At 42.1% G+C, this 19,860-nt stretch overlaps 1 protein-coding gene across 1 annotated transcript; it reads right to left on the bottom strand.

The window, feature by feature from the left end:
* Nucleotides 1-1,202: 1,202 nt before the first annotated feature.
* On the bottom strand, nucleotides 1,203-19,513 carry LOC308104006 (alpha-tectorin-like). The gene is made up of 24 exons (XM_080454253.1): nucleotides 19,468-19,513; nucleotides 19,361-19,375; nucleotides 17,569-17,684; nucleotides 16,927-17,202; nucleotides 16,532-16,627; nucleotides 16,174-16,345; nucleotides 15,287-15,687; nucleotides 14,624-15,200; nucleotides 13,930-14,513; nucleotides 13,207-13,774; nucleotides 12,524-13,119; nucleotides 12,243-12,400; nucleotides 11,290-11,690; nucleotides 9,660-9,856; nucleotides 8,903-9,298; nucleotides 8,305-8,588; nucleotides 7,718-7,995; nucleotides 7,447-7,566; nucleotides 6,751-6,935; nucleotides 4,930-5,090; nucleotides 4,316-4,567; nucleotides 2,359-2,518; nucleotides 2,036-2,138; nucleotides 1,203-1,849 (listed from the first exon to the last, which is right to left on the bottom strand). The coding sequence occupies exons 1-24, from the start codon at nucleotides 19,496-19,498 to the stop codon at nucleotides 1,746-1,748; spliced, it is 6,231 nt and encodes a 2,076-aa protein (XP_080310379.1). The 5' UTR covers nucleotides 19,499-19,513; the 3' UTR covers nucleotides 1,203-1,745.
* Nucleotides 19,514-19,860: the final 347 nt, after the last annotated feature.

Here is a 19,860-nt window from a genome sequence, read left to right as displayed (position 1 = left end):
CCTCTGTTCAACGTGGCTGACAAGCTGTCAGATTCTTCTCAAATGTACAGACCCGCCAGAACATTTGCAAACATACTGATTTCTTAAATGTAGGCTACTGTAAGGATTATGTGCAGCGACAAAGACCACCCTCCCCACCTGGGCTTATACCTCCCCAACATGACCAATATTGTGTTTGTATAGACTGTGTATATTGACCAAAAACAGATGCACCACAGTGAACACGATCCCCTAGACTCCGCAGATACGGGGTATTCTACCAGTGTGCCACCGACATGAAAACCTAATGAGAGATTTTGTACATCAATGGTTAGGCCTCTGGGGTTCTGGTTACTAGGCATGGGACAATAGGAAAATATGAATGTCAAGATTTTCAAAAAATAATTGTGATTCATGATATTATCATGATAATCGTCAAAAATGAAAATGCAAGGACACATTTTTGGTGAACATCCTTTTTTAGTGATAAACCAATCTGGGAACCCAGGTTTAAAAAAAGGAAAAACAGCGCCCTCTGCTGTTTTTACAGCTCTGAAACTGTTCTTGAGAGATTAAACAAACAAGGTCTCAGGTCAGGATATCCAAGCATTGACATGGTTCAATTAGTTATGTTGTAAATTAATAACTTGTTTTGTTTTCACACAGACAGAACAAGGACAGAATCCAAAAACCACAATCTTAAATAATTCAAAAGAAGTCAGAGAATCAATAGCGACACAGCTTTTTCAAAGCACTCGTGCATAGGGGAATATTAATGACTATCCCGATAACTGAAATTCACCGTTGATGTGAGTCAAGTCAACGGTATGACCACAGCGGAAATTCACACAAAATGATCTTGAGTGTTAATCATGATAAAACATAAAATCTTATATATTCCCATCCCTAGTCCCTAGTTTTCCCCATACTCGTGTAATTTCCATCTGTTAAGTGTTCCACAAAAATGACTGAGTAATTAATAAATATCATAACCACTTAAAACCTTATAGTTGTTGAATAGTTTGTCAACCCCCTGTCCGTTTTCTGCTCTACACCCAATCTCTTCGCCAATCTCTCCAAGCTCACTATGTGTCACTTTGTGACAAGTTGTGAGCTTGTAGATCAGCAATTTTCATGTAATGTTTGCCTATTTTCATATTAAAGCAAATATAATTTCATTTTATTATGACATGCTTGGAAATAAATAGGAATGCTAGGGCTCATTAAGTTAAAAGTGCAATTTATTTTTCACACTGAAGAATTCACTTGTGTTCAGAAAAAGAAATCAAAAGTTTAAAATTAAGAGTTGTGTCTTTTACATTATGACTATTGATAAACATTTAGACATTTCCTGAGTAAAAAGAATCACTTCAAATGCATGGAGCAGATATATCATATCATCATTATAGCATGAAGGCATAACCACTACGAGCAATGCTGTCTTCAGTGGTTTATCTTGTGCTGCCCCCTACTGTTGCTTTTCCTTCATGAAACAAGTACATAATAGTCATAGCTACTTAAATGATGTAACAATTAGAGAATAATCCCAACTTTTACTTCCTTCATCAACATCATCATCATCATACAACAATTTCATTTCACATTTTATCCCAAATTAAAAACAGGTTTGAAAATAACCGTATTGGAATGATTTAAAAAATAATTTATCATATCTGTACTTCATTTTATCATATTTGTACTTCATATTAAGCATACAGTACATCAGTAACTGTGTGTTTGCGTGCATGCGTGTGTGCGTTCTCTTCTTAAGACAGGGTTGCAACAGTCAGTAAAGTGACTAGCAGGATCAGCAGGGATGCAAAGTGACTGGGAGTGCCACTCCTTAACACAGACCTCACCAGCCGTTCTCCTGGAAAATTAAAAAAGCAAAATACTATTAAATCTCTACAGTAAATACTAGATGTATGGGATTTATACATTTATGGTGCTGTATGGAAGGTTCTGGGGTGAATTTACCATGAAAAGTAAAATAAATGTACCCCAACACTGCTGTATGTCATATCTGAGAAGTGTCAGCAAGATAAGATAACTGTACCTCCACTCGGCTTGAAGGTTAATGGTCCCAGCCCCAGTGAGACACCTGCAATGTCATAGGACAACTCCCTGCGTCGTCTTTGGTGGTAGCCAGGGTAGCAATGCTGCAGGAAAATAGCATTCATATTTGAGACATTTAGCCGATGCTCATAGACACTTATACAAATGTATAATTTGTTGCAAAACTGTGTCACGCACGCACGCACGCACGCACGCACGCACGCACGCACGCGCGCGCACGCACACACACACACACACACACACACACACACACACACACACACACACACACACACACACACACACACACACACGGATACATACAGCAGTGCAGTCTTGCTGGCCTAGCAGACACAAGTGGATCTGGCAGTGCAGGTAGATAGTGGAGAAGTTTTTGAAGGTGAACATCCTGAAGGAGAAACGTGCCACGTCGGAGACACCATTCATGTCCAGTTCTACCGTAGTGTCCTCTTCATTGGGACACCTGGACCACAGGGAAAAATGTTGCAATTATTACAAAACAATCTAGCAGGTAGATCAAGGAGTTAAATACTAGTAGGACTGAAAGAGAGAAGACGAGTGTTTGAGGATGTTTATGGGCTATAAATTGCCTTGGGATATCTGTACTATATTACAATGTAATGGTTTGTTTTAAAACACACAAACTCACAGTTAAAATAACACTGATGATTTTACTGTGCAGGAGGTGCAAGGGATCAGTTACAGTGTTAATACTCATCACATTAAATGGCACTATGGCAGATGGTCGCGCCCACCCAGAGCCTTGTCCTATAGTTCAGTGATTCCCAACCTTTTCTGGATGAAAATCTTGAAAGTGTTTGCGGCCCACCCACCTGATGGGTGGGCTGCGTGCGTTTTCAGAGCATTTTATTTTAACGATCAATGAATCGATTGTGTTCCGGCTTGGATCAATGAAACTAACGCAGTATACTTTAAAAAAACATATTATCACATTTAAAGGCCCTGAGCATATCATCGTCATAGTATGAAGGCTTAACCACAATGAGCAATGCTGTCTTCTGTGGTTTATCATGTGCTGCCCCCTACTGTTGCTTTCTCTTCATAAACAGGTACTATGATGGTCGTGCCCCACCCAGAGCCTTGTTCTAGTTCAAGTTCAGTGATTCTCAACCTTTTCTAGATGAAAATCTTGAAACCTGATGGGTGGGCTGCAGGGCCGGATCTAGGCATGGGCAAGGGGGGGCAATGCCCCCCCAAATGCCCTGACTGCCCCCCCAAAAAAAATCTAAATTTTTTTATTTTTATTTTTTTTGAAAGTTACATTTATGTCATGATATGAAATGTGAGCTTACCATAATCAAAATAATCCTTAATCATATTCCATCATGTATCAGTGCACAATTCAAATAATCCTCTGCCCTGATTTTCCATGGGCAGTGTTGCCAGATATTGCGAGAGAAATAAGCTTAGGAAAACAAGCCCAAAAGAACAATAGGAAGCAGTAATACACTAGCCTCGATCTTCAGGCTTTTATTGCTTAGTTTTGCTAAAAAATAAAAGCCTGGCCCAACTATAGCCTGTACTGGGTATGAGGAAGTGTTTCATTTCCCAACCAACCAGAGTGCAGTGGGCGTCGCTCGTAATGTTGTGTTAACGGGGCGGGGATTGACGGACAGATCGGTGAACCAATGGGATCAGGCGCCGTCTCTCGCCGGCTCTATACACACGCCCCTTTATACACGAAATCAGGAGGGTTGCAGCAGGCTAGTAATACACAAACAGCCGAAAAAACTTAAAGAAAAAGGCAAAAAAATTATTAATGCCCCCCCAGTTAATAATTTCTGTATCCGGCCCTGGTGGGCTGTGTGCGTTTTCAGAGCATGTTGTTTTAATGATCAATTCATTGACTGTGTTCCGGTTTTGATCAATAAATAACGTAGTACACTTTAAGCTCCCATTTATCTGTGAAAGAATGCCATGTAATTTTTTTACATTTTTTTTTAAATATAATGTTACATTATCAATCATTAAAATCTTGGTGTTTTGCCAATTATTTGGGGGCCCACTTGCAATACCCTCACGGCCCACCAGTGGTCCCCTGCTCACAAGTTGAGAATCCCTGTTCTAGTTGAGGTTCTTCATGTTAAAGAGGAGTTTTTCCCTGCCACTTTCACTAAATTCTTGCTCAGCGGGGGAAATGTTGGGCTTCTGCTTTACAGTATTATGTAACTTGTCATGAGACAACTTGTTATGATTTGGCACCATAATAAAATTGAACTGAAATTCTTAAATCGCTTACTCTCTAACAAGGAGATCCCAGCGGACAGGATAGTCGGGGCTGTTGACAGGTGTGGCCCAGCAGGAGTCCAGAACAGTGGCGATCTGATGTCTGTCCACTCCCTCCGATCGCACCTCGATGTACATCCTCTGGTCTATTTCCACTTCCATGTTACTGTCGCCGGTGTAGGGGTAACGGTAGCCGGCGTCCAAGAATCCGATCATTCTCATACGATAATGGCCCATCCCTGATGGAAGTCTCCTGGACACAATGCTACAGAAAAAACAACCAAATAAATTATATATGGTGATCAAAGTTAAAAGGAAATATTGAAAACCGACTAATTTGATACAACACAACACTTGTGTTTAATCAGTAGGCCGATCAGCCCTTGCAAAAAAAGGTAAATGCATCAGTATTTCTATTCAAATCTAAAAAATATCAGGAAATGTCACATTCACACCCCAATGAAGCTGAGGCCAACAGTCAGAGATGTTAGCTGGCACAAGGAGTAATTCATGTATAGAGAACAGACTAACTCAAAACACCTTGGTGCCTTCCAATGGGAGGATTTATGGGAAATAAGGGGGTTGTGGTGGAAAGGGTCATGGATAATGGGATGGTAATGCTCTCACCTCTCTACGGGGTTAATGCCGACAGCCATAGACAGAGACTGGGTCAGAGGGTACTCGCAGCTGAAAGGCAGGTGGATGTTCCTCTGACGACTGATGATCGTGTCATGGGGGTCCACCTCACCCTGGATGACATTCTTGTACATGAAGTAGGACCCATTGCTCTGTCAGGGGAAATGACAAACGTGTATTAGGGATGCAAATTTATACTTAAAACGAAAGGGTCATGTGATGAAGCATAAATTAGCATTAAGATTAAAAGTATAAGCTGGCGGGGTTGTTTTTTTTTTAGGTTAATTTAATGTGTTCATCAAATGCTGAATACATTTGAATTTCCTTAAAGCCTTGAACTCGAGCCAATGTACTAAGTAAAAACTATACTCTTTATATAGCATGAATCCTATCCTAGACAGGTACCTAGTGCAGGGGTCATCAACATGTCCGTACATGGACAAACATGTCCGTGGCTAGACTTGTCTATGTCCGTGGTACTTTTTTTCTTTTTTTAGGAAAAATATTGTCTATAATTGCGTCACTTTTTTTTATATCCACAATCTAATCTTCAAAAATGTGTTTGAATAATTTTAGTGACTCATAAAGTGTCTCATGACATGCTCATTAATATGTTGCAGGAGATTTGTAGTATTGTACGTGATACCTGTAGGCTACTGTACCACGTATGTCGTACAGTATGTGAGTCAAGTCAACGGTATGACCACAGCGGAAAAGAGCAAAAACATGGCATGTCATCTGTTCAGAAGGAGCTATTTGCTAACAAGGCAAAGAAGGTAAGTAAAGCTAATTTTCGTCAGTTGAGAGAAACTGTTTAATAATAACAATAACAACTCAATTATAATAACACTCAACAAGCATAATCCATGGAAACCCTTGATCCACAGCCTCACCACCAGACCTCCCCTCGCCTCTTATCAAAGTTAGGCACCTTTGCATCAAACTATTGTGACACTGCAATTCCTTTAAATCCTGCCATGCCCTTCATGGACCACTCATCATGTACATACCGTTTTCTATTGTTCCATCTGCATACTTTCTCAACATTTTTGAGTATGTTCACCGTATGGAAACCACAACCATTGAAGCTATACGTTGACAAACTATAAAACTAGTTTAGCTGGTAGATCTTCCTGTCACCTCCTCTCCTCAAGTAACACTGTCCTCTGAAAAGCCATCTGTCTATATACTGTAATAACCATATGAAGTATAATACGCACCCATTCACCTTTGCAACTAAGTGGCCCTTTTGCTCCTACAATGTAAGATGGAAGCACTGTATGTACTGATAAGACGCAAATTGAAATCCCAAACATGGAATATACTTGGACCATGCCACATTTAATGCCTGTCTCAGGACTGCCCTGCCAGTACAGTGCATAACTTCCCAGTCTCAGGTTTTCTAAAGTATAGCTAATCACTTTAAGTCTGACATCCCAATTTTGGGCATGCCATTTTAGGCTAAAAAGACAATAGAATTGCTGATCTACAAGCTCACAACATGCCGTGATGTGTTGTGAGCTTGTAGCTTTGTTTCCCAAAACAAATCTAAGTGGCTCGTTTTAAAATGTGTAGCGCAGTGGAATAGAGTAGACACTATGGCACATCAAGAGTCCATAGTACTGTATACATTTGGGCTAGGCCTATGTATGTGTTTCTGGTAATATTATTGATCACTTGTTTTGCATGTCCGTGGTAAGAATAAAATACTGATGGAAATGTCCATCACAAGCTGGCATGGTGATGACCCCTGACCTAGTGCGCTGATAAAAGTACTGTAACTACAACATTCTAGACTTTGGGCCTTTTTACCGTGAGAACTGTACCACACTGCTCGGCATTGTTATCGAAGTGGAACACCAGCCTTCCGTCCTGGAGAGTCCCATTGCAGGATGAGTCCTTGAGGTGGAGGACCTCAGGATGGAAGCCAGCTTCAAACAGCTGGCAGCGGGACAGGGACATGTTGCCAGCACTACTGGCACAGGAGACAAATGAATCTACGTACGGGGAGAGAGATCAAAATATATATTATATTTTATAATGTAATAATACAAACAAAAACAACTGCTACAACTAGAAAGGTGTGTAGAGCACACATCTCTACCTTCCTCTGACAATCTTTCAAGGCAATTTTTATATTGTAGTATTGCTGCTTTAACTTACAGTAAGTAAGAATTCTGAGTACTTCTTCCACCACTGCACACGTCCAAAATAAATGCAAGAATCTCCTGTTGAGGATTAATAAGGACTCTACACTCTACTGCATTCAGACCCCATCATGTCATTAATAAAATGTCATACTTGAGTGTTTCAGACTCCTAAACCTCTACTCCCCAAGTAGATTGTTCCCAAGTCTCAGAGCCCTGATGGGCTGACTTGGCATGCAGTACAACCACTGTCAGAACAACTGCATTCATGTAATTAACAGACAATCCATACAGCACTGTTAACCTATCATATGTTGAAAGACGGTTTCATCATGGTTGTTCATTGTGACCTGTACCGTACCGTAGCTCTCGTTGTTGCGGCGATGGTGGTTCTCATCACAGAAGCAGCCGTAGACGCCACCCTTCTCCCCACACCACTCATGCTCGACACAGCCCAGCTCCTCACAGGGGTCTGTCTCCGCTGGAGACATGGAGACATAAAATAAACAAGACAGGGTAAGAAAAAGTGGAAAATACCTTTACAGTCCAATCTGGGACAAGAGTTTTTTTCCCCAAACCATTAATCTTTCTTTGTGTTATCTTGGCAATTTGTCAAAGCAGTGTCTACGTACCACACTGCAAATCAGCACGCCACTGAGGGATTTCCAGCCCCAACACTGCACAGGTTGTCTCATAGGACGAGACAGCGCTACACAGCATGCCATTGGCCGGCGTGTAGAGGCAGAGGTCATAGACACAGGAAGTGAAGAATGGCTGAGGGTCAGAGTGCAGGTGGCAGGTGCTGAACGGGCCAGTTGTGTTGGTGATGATGCTACACAGCCGTGAGTACTCCTCATTGAAGCGACAGTTCTCTACGCCGCCACCGCTACGGTCATCTGTGGCCCCACATCTAGTAAGGATATGGAGAGGCTCAGGTTAAGCCTAATCTATATTTCATCCTACAGCCGTGTCGCTTGTCCAAAAGTACCGCGATATGTCACGTTTTAATTGGAAGATCAGCACTTTTTGTAATCGACGCTGTTGTGTGATGAATTAGCTTTTATACGTCTGCTGTCTAAAGTGTTGCTTTTTACTTTTACTTTTGTTTTCTTTCTTTTTTGGGGACTCTCAAACACAGTCTAACGCTGTTATCTTTTTTCACATCGTTCTACGTGATGCAATGTGTTGACAGAAAATATCAGTTGATACACTGGCTCACCCAGAACGGCTTGTTGGAGACTTCCAGCCATCACCAAAACCGTTGTCAGTCTGTGCCACTGTGCCGTCGGGCAAGGCTTTGTCATCTGCAGGGTCACCGTTGAAGTTACCACACATGCCAACAACTCTGTTGCGGTGGTTCTGACCCACTCTGACCAACAGAGTACTACGGCCATCAAACTGGACGATCACATCGCGGGTGTTGACCACTACATAAGATCCAGCACTTTCCACCTGAGCTAGACTACCAGCAGTGGCAGGAAGAGATACATCAGTGTTGTTAACCTGGAATATAAGAGAGAGAAACATTGATAATGAATATTTAGCTAATTATGCTTACACTGATATAAGTGCTCACAAATAGATGTAGATACCCTATTAATACTCTTTGAAGCTACAATCCTGTTATTTATTAATTAGTCATTTTAATGAACCAATGAACCAATCTGTACGGTAGAGTATGTTAATACAATAACTAGCAGCTGTGTGGCTGTGTCCCAAGCTCAGTCTAGTCCTTCAGATTACTTTTACACTTTGGTAGCAAAAAGAAAGTCACTAAAGTGGCATATGGTTGAGTTTCCCTTTAGCAATGAATTTACCTTCACTATCCTGTTGGCTCCAATCCTGATATAGGCTGTCTCTTGTTGATTTGACAGGTATATGTCCACTGCTGACACAAATGACACGCGATTGCTGCCACGGTGATTGTTAGTCGCGACCACTCTGAACCCAGTTTCAGTGCCAGTGCGATTCACACTCTCACTGATGATGTAAGAGCACGTGCCCTGGAAATGAGCCAGTGCACCATCAAAGGTGACATAGTGGGGGTCCCCCCACACAGTGCAGGTGGTCAACGCATCAAAGCAGCCCAGTTGGCCGTTTTTGATAGTGCACTCTTGCGTGGGGGCGCAGGACACAGCAGAGCAACGCAGATCATTCGGGGCAAAGCATTCACATCGCTGGGAGCAACCGGGTGTCCAGAAAGACTCCCCAGCCTGCAACATGTTAAAGGGAAAGAGAGAAGCACACTGCACTCAGAAATGTGTGTGGATCATCCTGGTCAAATCACATTAATGCCTGCTGTTAATATTTCAATCTGAGCTTTCATATTATTGTTGTTTTTCAGTATGCCATGGTTAAAATGTGTATGTATGTCATACCCTACCAAATAAGACAGTAAAGCCTCTAGCAGTGAAACCCCTGAGACTACACAGTCAGGGAAGGGTGGGATTTGTTGCTTAAAAATGCAACTTTTCATTTGTATGGGACATAATAGTTATCAAAAAGTTATGAAGTGGAGCTTTAAGTGGACATAGTGAAAAGAAAATATGAGGAACTTAATGGAATGCAACTTACCCCAAAGTAGAATCCGTCGTACTGGCAGCCACAGCGTTCCACAGGGACACACTGGCCTCCACTCCTGAGATAACCCTCATCACAGAAACAGCCCTCGGAGCACACTTGCTCGCAGCTAGCATCAATGCTGCTGGCACATGTGTGCCCGCAGTCTGTGCCACAAAGCTCATAATGGCTGTTTGCTGGACAATCAAGCCCTGCGAGGGAGAAAGTGAGGACGGTTTAGATACTGTTGAGTAGGCATGTTTCATACTTCCTATAAAGTAGGCTTGGCTGATAAAGTACTTCCAGTAACGAAGGCTTGTTTATTCTTCCGTCTGAAGGTATCTCAAATAAGCCTTGTCTGACTGCATTTGTAGATTTTGTACTGATATACTATAAAGTAGGCTTGGCTGATAAAGTACTTCCAGTAATGAAGGCTTAATGAAGGCATGTCTCTAGCATCTTAATAAGCCTTGTTTGACTGCATTTATACTGATATACTGATATAGCCCGCCTTCCTAAACGGGCAGGTGAGGAAGGCGGAGAGGGGGTGGAGGAGTTGGCTAAGGTGCGTACAACGAGGAAGCTGGATGCCATCATGGAGAATCCCTCCCACCCCCTCCACCTAGATATAGTGGAGCACCTGAGCAAGAGAGGAAATAACAAATTCACCTCCCCGGGGTGGAACTGTATGAGACAGTTGCCAGTTGCTTCGAGGATTTACAACGAGACACACAATGGTCGCTCTGCCAGGTTTACCGTAACAAAACTTGGAATATTAGATGTGACAAGGTCTCTGACCTCTAATGACATTCTTAGGATATGGTTATTGTACTTTTTTTCTCCACTGTAAACACTGTCACTTTCTTTTGCGTTGCACTGATTGAAATGGACACTTTTTCTGATTGGCATTGCACTGACTGTGGGACGGGATACGATGAGACACTGTAACCTAGTATTGTTGCTTTCCTGCATAGTGCTGGAAAAGCATTGCACTGACTGTAATGGACACTTTATCAGTGTATATACTGTACTATACTGTCGTTCTGTTCTGCTTCTTGTTTTCTTGTTCTTGCCTTGTATTTCTGTGTATACAACAGTGCTTTCTTTCTCTTTACCTCTCTTAACCTCTTTACCTGTAACTCTGTAACTCTTAACTGCTGTGTGCCTCTGGGCGACACATTTTCAGCTACTGTACATCATTATCTAGCTACAGTATCCATATACTATAAAGTAGGCTTGGCTGATACAATACTTCCAGTAAAGAAGGCTTGTTAAAAAAACCTGTCTGTCAGCATTTGTACTGATATTCTAAAGTAGGCGTGGCTGATTAAGGACTTCCAGTAAAGAAGGTTAATTTATTCTTCCGTCTGATGGCATCTTAATAATCCTTGTCTGACTGCATTTGCACTGATAGACTGATACGTACAGAGCCAAGAACAATATTTTACAAACATTTTGACCAGATGTCTTGGGTGCCAGAGTAAACCCATTAAAAGCGGGAAAGCATCTTTGTCATTTTAGATTTTAGCGTTGGCTATTCAGAAATAGCAGATATACAATCTCACAGCACTTCCCTTCGTGCCGTGCAGCGAGCTTGTACATCTGCTATTTTTGAACATTTAATGGTCTTAATGGTTTAACTTACTGCAGGTAGTGTTCTGCCTCCAAGGGTAGATTCTAACATTGGCAGACTGACAGGCGCTGACGTAAGTCTGGATAGCTCTGCACAGCACATCTTGGTCTCTGTTCCCCGTAATGCACACATCAAACACACAGTCATTGAAGTAAGGCGTCGGGTCCACCTCGCCGTGGCAGAAACTGAGGGGGCCCTCAGAGGCTCGGATCACCTCACATTGGGCCCTAAAGGGCGCCTCGTTGGGACAGCGCGGGCAGGACGCGCCGCACCCTTCACTGCAGGTGTGGTTGCTGGGCACCTTCCAGGCATTACCAAACTGAGTGGCAGATGAGGCCACAACTCCGTCGGCCGCGAGGAACTCGTCATTCCGGTTCCCGTTGAAGTTCCCACACAGTCCGCATGTTTTGCCACTGTTTTTGAAATGAGTGAAAACAAATGGTTTTAATCAGTAGAAAGATCTACTGTACTTTGTCTTGCAGACATTGAAAGTGGCAACAAAGTGTGATACCAGACAAAACTATATTATTATTATAGTTTTGAGTGACAGCGTGTCATGGTGTGTCAACGTGTGCAGCGAATAATGAAAAGAAAGATTTCAACTAGCAGCAGGAGATGCTAAATATTGAGCAACTACATGACCTATTTATTGGCTAAAATGAATAGGTTGCTAACAAACAAGCTGCAAGAGACTAGCAGCAGATTGTCTCTACTTCTCTTCCGCACATATCAGCTCTCTTATCAGGGCAGAGCATACGGTGCAGGTGAGGTGAGGTGAGGTGAGGTGAGGAACACAGCGACCGGAGCTGTCGCTGCTCCCATAAAACTGGGGATTTATGTAGGTTTGTGTTGTTTCGTTGTCTGTTGCTAATGTTTGCTAAATACTTTTACAGACTTGAATTGTTATTGTTTAAACATAGAGAGCAAGACATTTAATTAACAGCAAAAATATACGTGAAACATACCTATAGTTTGAGGGTACAGAGATGGACACCCAAGTTGACCCATCATAGCTGACACTGAGCCCAAAGTCAGTATCGACAAATGTGCGATGTCCACTTAGATAGATAGACACACGACCACCATCCAAGAGAATGGGCAAGTTTCTAGACTCGCCATTCACCTTAAAGGAAAGTTGAAATCATTTTGATTATTAACATTTTGGAAAAATAATATTAGAATAATAATTAAAATAATTCTAATGAGTTCTGTAATGGTACAAACATTGCAATTCCTCACAACTTACCTGCACCTCTCCACGTCTACCCCTTGACATGTGCACCTGGTAGCCCCACACACTGACAAACACTTCAGCCGTGATGGAAACACGGGAACCTCGCCATGCCTCATTCTTGGCATCTACTTGAAACTGGTGCAGACTGGTGTCATTGCACACGGTCGCCAGAACGTAGCGGCAGGTTCCCTGGAAGTCAAACGCTTTGCCATCAAAGGTGAGGTAGTGAGGGTCCCCAGAGGCAGAACAGGTGCCATGGGGACTTGGGTGGCAGCCATAGTCACCGTCTGTCACCCGGCAGGATTCCTGGGGAGCGCAGGTTCTGGGCGTACAGTGGACCGCGCCGGTGCGGCCGTTACAGCTACAGTAGCTCTGACACTCCTCTCCAGCCCAGAAGCTCTCACCGGCTTGCCGATAGCGGCCCTCATGCTGGCATCCACAGCCGATGGTTGGCACACACTGGTTGCCACTGAGGAGAAAGCCATCATCACACTGGCACCCTTCCTGGCACACGGTGGCACAGTAAAAGGGGAAGGACAGACTGGGGCAGGAGGAAGGGCAGGAGGTTCCACACAGTTCATAGTGGCTGTTAGATGGACATGTTTGCACTGGAAAAAGAGAAAAGCACATAAGTCATGAACATGATCAATATCAAATGAACAATGTAGTTGAAAGGGCAAGAACAATGTTCTTACCACAGCCTGTGGTGTTCCTCCAGTCCCCTAAGGTGATGCCAGTTTGTTGGCACAGCAGTGCATAATCACGCAGAGCCTCGCACATAGCTACAGTCGGATCTCTAGCCTCCCTCATGTCCTCCACACACTCCTCTACATGGTCGCGTGGGTCCACCCTGGCCTGGCATACGGCGAATGGCCCACTTGTCAATGTCATGACACCACAGTATTGAGTGGAATTGTAATTTGTTGCGTTGTTCGGATTCTCACGAGTCTGCCTGCCGCTTTCCACACAGTGTGCTGACAGGGAGCCGTCCCGCCAACTGTCACCAAAACTCTGAGAGCTGTTGACCAGAATGCCATTGGGTGTACGGAAGTCATCATGGCGATGACCGTTGTAGTTACCACAGAGTCCACCGAGTGAACCGTTGTAGACACTGGGCGCGGTGACACGCACCAAGTGAGGCCAGTCTGCTTGTATGACCACATCAAAAGAGGTGTGGATGATGATGCTGTTAACGTTGCTGTGGAAGATGCGGATTCGATTGGACGCAGTGGTAAATGGAAGTCCAATGACCTGACCATCAACCTAAGCAAAAAACAATATAAGAGGTTGAGTGTAAGGATTCACAGGGGGAATAACTTATTCAGGCATTACTTAAGGCAAGGACTCTACAAGCCCCTAAATATAATAATACAAAGCAGAATATGTCATTATGTTCTAAATACAACTGAAATGCTCACCTGTACTCTGCTGCTACCTCCTATGTCAATAGACACCTGGGTCCCCTCAGCCTCAAATTTCAACAAGCGCTCGAAACCATCTCGGCCTCTGGGGACCTTCTCTGCTGTCACCGAGAAGTGAGGGTGCTGGGACAATCCCATCACCCTGGCGAGGGTCAATCGACAAGCTCCAGGATACTCGTACGTCAGTCCATCAAATGTGCGATAGGACCGTGGTCCCTTCACCCAGCATGTTTCGTAGCTGTTAGGTCTGCACCCCCGTTCTCCATCCTCCACCCTGCAAGACTCGAGTGGACTACATCCGTGAGAGCGGCAGGTCATGGAGCCATGACTGCAGCGACAGCTCCTCCCGCAGTCATTGTCCAGGATGATAGCTTGTCCGGAACTGTAGTAGCGGCCTTCAAATGTGCAGCCACACTGAACGAGAGGGACACAGACCCCAGCACTGAGGACGTGTCCTGAGTTGCAAATACAGCTCTCTTGAGAAGGAATGGGGCAATTGTGGGTGGCATTGGGGTTGACGCAAGTCGCAGGGCACCCAGTGCCGCGTGGCTCAAAGTGACTGTTGGCTGGGCAGGAGATTTCTAGACAAATTAAGACAATCATTTATTGAGATTCATATCATTGACATGTTGCCCCAAGGGAAAACATTGTTGTGTGGTTGTGGTTGACATAATAAGTAGTTCATACATACCACAGAAGCCGCGTTGCCTCCAGGTGTTCACCTGGATCCCATGCTGTTCACACTGTCTGGCATAAGCACTGAGGCCCTGGCACAGGATAGGCTGGTACCCTCCTCCTATACAGAGATCATACACACAACTGTCCACATATGTCTGTGGGGGAATCTGTCGATGGCAATTAGCGAAGGGTCCGGATGGGTTCTGGAGGATGCCGCAGTGGTCATCGTTGCCGAAGAGATTTGTCTGAGCCGAGGTGCATGCAGCACAGTTCAGGCCTCCGCATCTGGGTCCACAACCAGGATCGTCATCCCCTGACGCCTTCCAGCTATTAGCGAAAACAACATCGGAGCTCACAACCTGGCCTTGGCGGGTCCGGAAGTCATCCTGGGCGCGGTTGTTGAAGTTCCCACAAAGGCCACAGGTGGCATTCTGGTAATCGTAGGGCACTTGGATCGTGACATAACTGTAGGCATCATAGGATACCAGCAAGCCAAAATCAGTGCTCACAACCACGGAAAATCCTGACTGGTAGACTTGGACGCTGTTGTTATGGAGGGAGAACGGTGTGGCAGTATAGCTTCCATTCACCTGCAGGTAAAAAAAAAATTGGATTTTTAACTGAAAATGTGCTTTTCAAATTCTTCGAGCTAAAAAAGCTTAACAAAATGACTAACCTTTGCCTCAGCACGGTGGCCCTTGACAAGCTCAATAACTTCATCATAGACAAACACTTTGACTAGTCGAGTCCACGACACCCGGGTGCTGCCCCTGTGTTCATTCTTGCCCTCCACACGATAGTATGGCAGATCACGGCCACACTGCTCAGATAGGACATAAGTGCAGGTGCCCTGGAAGTGAAATACTTGACGATCAAAGGTGTAGTAGTGAGGATCGCCAGCGATGGTACAGGTGCGTCTCTGTACCGTCTGGCAGGAGAACTGGAAAGAGTCACGACGGCAGATTTGGGAGAAGGAACAGGGTTGGTTGTGGCACTGCAGGCCCGCTGAGGTACAGGTGCACCTCTGATGGCAAGTGTTGTCACTCCAGAAGGAGTCACCCAACTGGACAGGGGAACCTTGAAAAAAAATCAAAAGGACAGGATAAGGTCAATCAGGTTTCATAACATTAAACAGACAACCTTGTATGTGGTAGATGGATGTCTAATGTCCAAAGCTAGGATTAAATCACTGACAAGTGACAATGTATTTAAAGTGGAATACATAGCCTACATCACACTAACATTCACAGTATATTACATAATCATCAGTGTTGGAACGCCAACTCAGTAGTAATAATAATAATAATAATTATAATAATAACAATAATAATGATAATAATAATAATACTGATAATAATACATCAAATTAATAAAGCGCTTTTCTTGGTATTCAAAGTCGCTTTACAAAACAACAAAAGAAACAACTTTATTAGGAGAATAACTAGTTAAAAAGCTAACAACTATAAGCAAAGAAAACGTTCAAATTAAAAGGCAGGAGGTAAGTAAGTTGCTTTCAGATTTGGGCAGAAGTTAGGCTGTGATTGTATTTGTGTATTCTCTTACCATTAAACGTACAGCCTCTGGATCCCTGGTCAACACGAAAAGCCCAACGACCAGCAACGCCGACATTGCTGCCGTAACGTAAATTTGAGAAGCGGTCAGTGTGGTTGTTGTTGTGAAAGGATGATCCAGGAATGGTGAAATGGTGTGTGGAGTTGATCGTGTCGTAGCCAGCCTGGGAATTCACATACAAATTTTAATTGGTTGAAGTTTTGTACAGGTGAATATTATCACTAATGTGCACACAGGTTCTGAACTAGGCGCTCATGTGTTGCTGACAGCAGCTGTGAAAGCAGAAAAGTAATTAAAAAAAGGAAAAATAAATAAATAAATAAAATAAATAAAAATGTAATTGTTCTACCTGTATACTGCGAGAAGTATTGGCTATAGTTCCATAATTCATCAGTAGAAATGAGTTCTGATCTCCAGAGATCAACACTGCTTGGAATGTTGTGCGCTGAAAAAAGAAATATTTCATATGTCATATTTTGTTAAGTAAATACATTTGTCATTAATTTATACTTGCCATTAAATCTGCCCAAATTATGATTGGTTTCTTCTACATTTTCATGATTGATACAGGAGGAGTATGAATTTTACCTTTCATGCAATTAATAATAATAATAGTAAAAATAAGGGTAATAATAATAATAATAATAATAATAATAATAATAATAATAATAATAATAATAAATGTAATAATAATAATAATAATAATAATAATAATAATAATAATAATAATAATAAAATACTTACAGATCCTGATCTGGGATAGTATGCCACCTCATACCATGTCGCAACAAACACCAAACGGGCAGAGAAACCCAGGCCTGGGAAGTATTGATTCATATCTTGTGTAGCCTGATTAAGGATACTGCCACTGGTGTGTTGCTGATGTGTGATTTCACCATTTCCTCTGTTGTCCAAATCTGTCCAGAATGGAGCAATTAGATCTTTCACCCCATACGGGAACCTTCGAGGAGTATACGAGCTAAAAGGATTGTTAAAGGTAAGGTGTCCATTGTGGTTAACCTGAAAACAAATTAGTGGATAAAACAAACATTACAAACACAATTAATATTTGACAGATGTGGCTGTGCTATTTTACATCAAAGACACATCCTATTAAAAACTGAAATATTTTACTTAATTAACACAAGTGTGTGCAGTGTACTGACTAGAACTGACTACAATACACTGCATTTAATGGCTTTATTTCCTTTTTTACATAATGTACACATTTTTACAACCCAATTTTAGTAGGCTACAGGAAGTTATTTGCTGATCACCTCCTGTAATCATTGAATACACAAAGAAAACATAATAATACTGTCACTCTTGACAGCAGGTCCCATACAAAAAATATAATGTTGCAAATTGCATAAATTGTATACGTACGTATATCTGATCATATCTTTGTCCAAAGTAGAAGAAGTGTCTTTGTAGGGCAATGACAGAAGAGCTCCCATCATCCACTCGCCGGAGTATGGTTCCATTTCTAGGGTAGAGTGGTACTAGGGTGTACAAAAATGAGGTGATATCACAATTAGGCTAATAACTTGATTACAAATATCTAAGTTTAGTATAGTGCTGAGTTGGGAAAGCTCTATAATACCATTGCTAATACGGTAGATACTACTGTTTTTGTACAAATCTATACTGTAACTTACTCAATATTGCATGGATGCCTAATTTCTTATTTACAGAGGAAATCAACATGATTCTTTCCTTGTTCATGGCTAAATCTCAGGCTAATAGATTGCAGTCACCTGTGTCTGATACCCTATCTGTGAGAATGTGTTGCTGCAGTCCCACAAACATCTTGTTACACCAGTTAAAATAATTCATCAAAACAAAACTTGCTTCCTCATATCCACATTTCGATAAAGGCCTGATCAAAATCCAAAACCAAACTTGCTTGCACATAACGTTCGGAAGAGGGAAATGTATTTTGAATGATAAATGTGAAAATAGTAACAATATACACTGTAAGGGTTAGGGTGACAATTTTGTATTTAATTTAGTGTTTTCCGCCCATTTCACCCCCAATTTAGTAACTTCCCCATGTGTGCTGCGGTTCCTATTGCTGTCAACCCCCACTGTTGGCCTGGGGACAGAGTAGCCTACCACGTGCCTCCACTGAAACAGTTAAAGTCTTATTTTTTAACCAAGCAAGACGTTTCACTGGGGAGAACCATGCACATACTTAGGTTCACACTATCTACCCCAGATCCCCAAGCAATCAGCAGGGGTTAGTGCAGTGACAAGTACAGTACATGATCACTTGCCAGCTTTCCAGGCGTGAATATTGAACATGGCTCTTTGCAGTGTTTGTACCCATCATATTTAACTTTGAACTGCTATAACAAGGAAAAGATAACATAGTGCTCCTACAACTGAACATTGTTGCCTGTCTGTTTTAGGATACTACTGATTACTTTTTGATAACTGTACTACTGTAAGTATGTATATACCGAGTATCAACTGTGATATGGATCAGTATATACATACAGGCATGTGTAATATATTGGTATATAAAGTATATTGGCATGTGTAATATATTGGTATATAAAGTATATTGGCATTGGTTCACAGAGTAATTTAACTCTGAGCGTGTACTGGAACCAAATCCAGTACACGCCCTAAATATAGGGGCAGGCCAACCAACCAACCACTTTCACACACTTATAAGGCACTTCATGACCTTGTACATTAAATTGTACATTAAACCTGCTTGTACAGGTTGTACATTAAATTGTACATTAAACCTGCCCCTATATTTATATTTACATTTATACTTAATTACTACCTACCAATACCACTATACTGTATATACCAATATACTACACATGCCTGTATGTATACTGATCCATAACATTTGATACGTGGTACACCTACCACAGTATATGCCCTTTTTACTGATGATAGATTGCACATTATACCACATACATACACACACACACACACACACACACACACACACACACACACACACACACACACACACACACACACACACACACACACACACACACACACACCTCTATTTCTATCTATCTAGCTATCTTATCGAAATGCCTTTCCATAATTTTTTTTTTAATGTTACTGTTTGATTCCCTTGATGTATATATCTTAATACATGTAATATTTTATCCTGTGCATAGTTCTGCTGGAATAGATTTCAACTTACCAGAGGCCACCATACCTGCAAAGTAAAGAAATAAATGAATAAATGAAAAGAAAATACACACCAATAACAGTAGTTTACTTTTCCAGAACAGTCAATAATGTACTTACTTATTATCCCTAAAAGCAACACTGGCAACATGATTGGTAGAATTGCAGCCTATTCACCAGCCTGCCAGAACATAAGTGTTCAAATTATTAGAATACATATTTTTGTTAGCATAGATCTTATAATCGAGGCTTTCAAAGCTAGCTCACCATAATTAGGGGATTGTCTCATTAATGTCTGCTGGCCATTGAGAGGTTTGAGACTATAGTTTTGAAGTATTCCACAGGTTTTCTTTTAAAGGTAGGGTAAGTGATTTTATTTTTGTTCAAATAAGTGTTAAATTGTTATATATTCTGATAATAATCATCGCTATAGAGTTGTTTGTTCACTAACAGGGGTCTCCCCGTCTGTCCAGCTCTTTGGTAAACAGAAAATGCTTTTTCAGGTCGGGATAC

The sequence above is a fragment of the Gymnoscopelus braueri genome (assembly GCF_963280865.1).
Source record: "Gymnoscopelus braueri genome assembly, chromosome: 17".
Classification (NCBI taxonomy): Eukaryota; Metazoa; Chordata; class Actinopteri; order Myctophiformes; family Myctophidae; genus Gymnoscopelus; species Gymnoscopelus braueri.
This window is presented reverse-complemented; position numbering and strand designations above follow the sequence as displayed.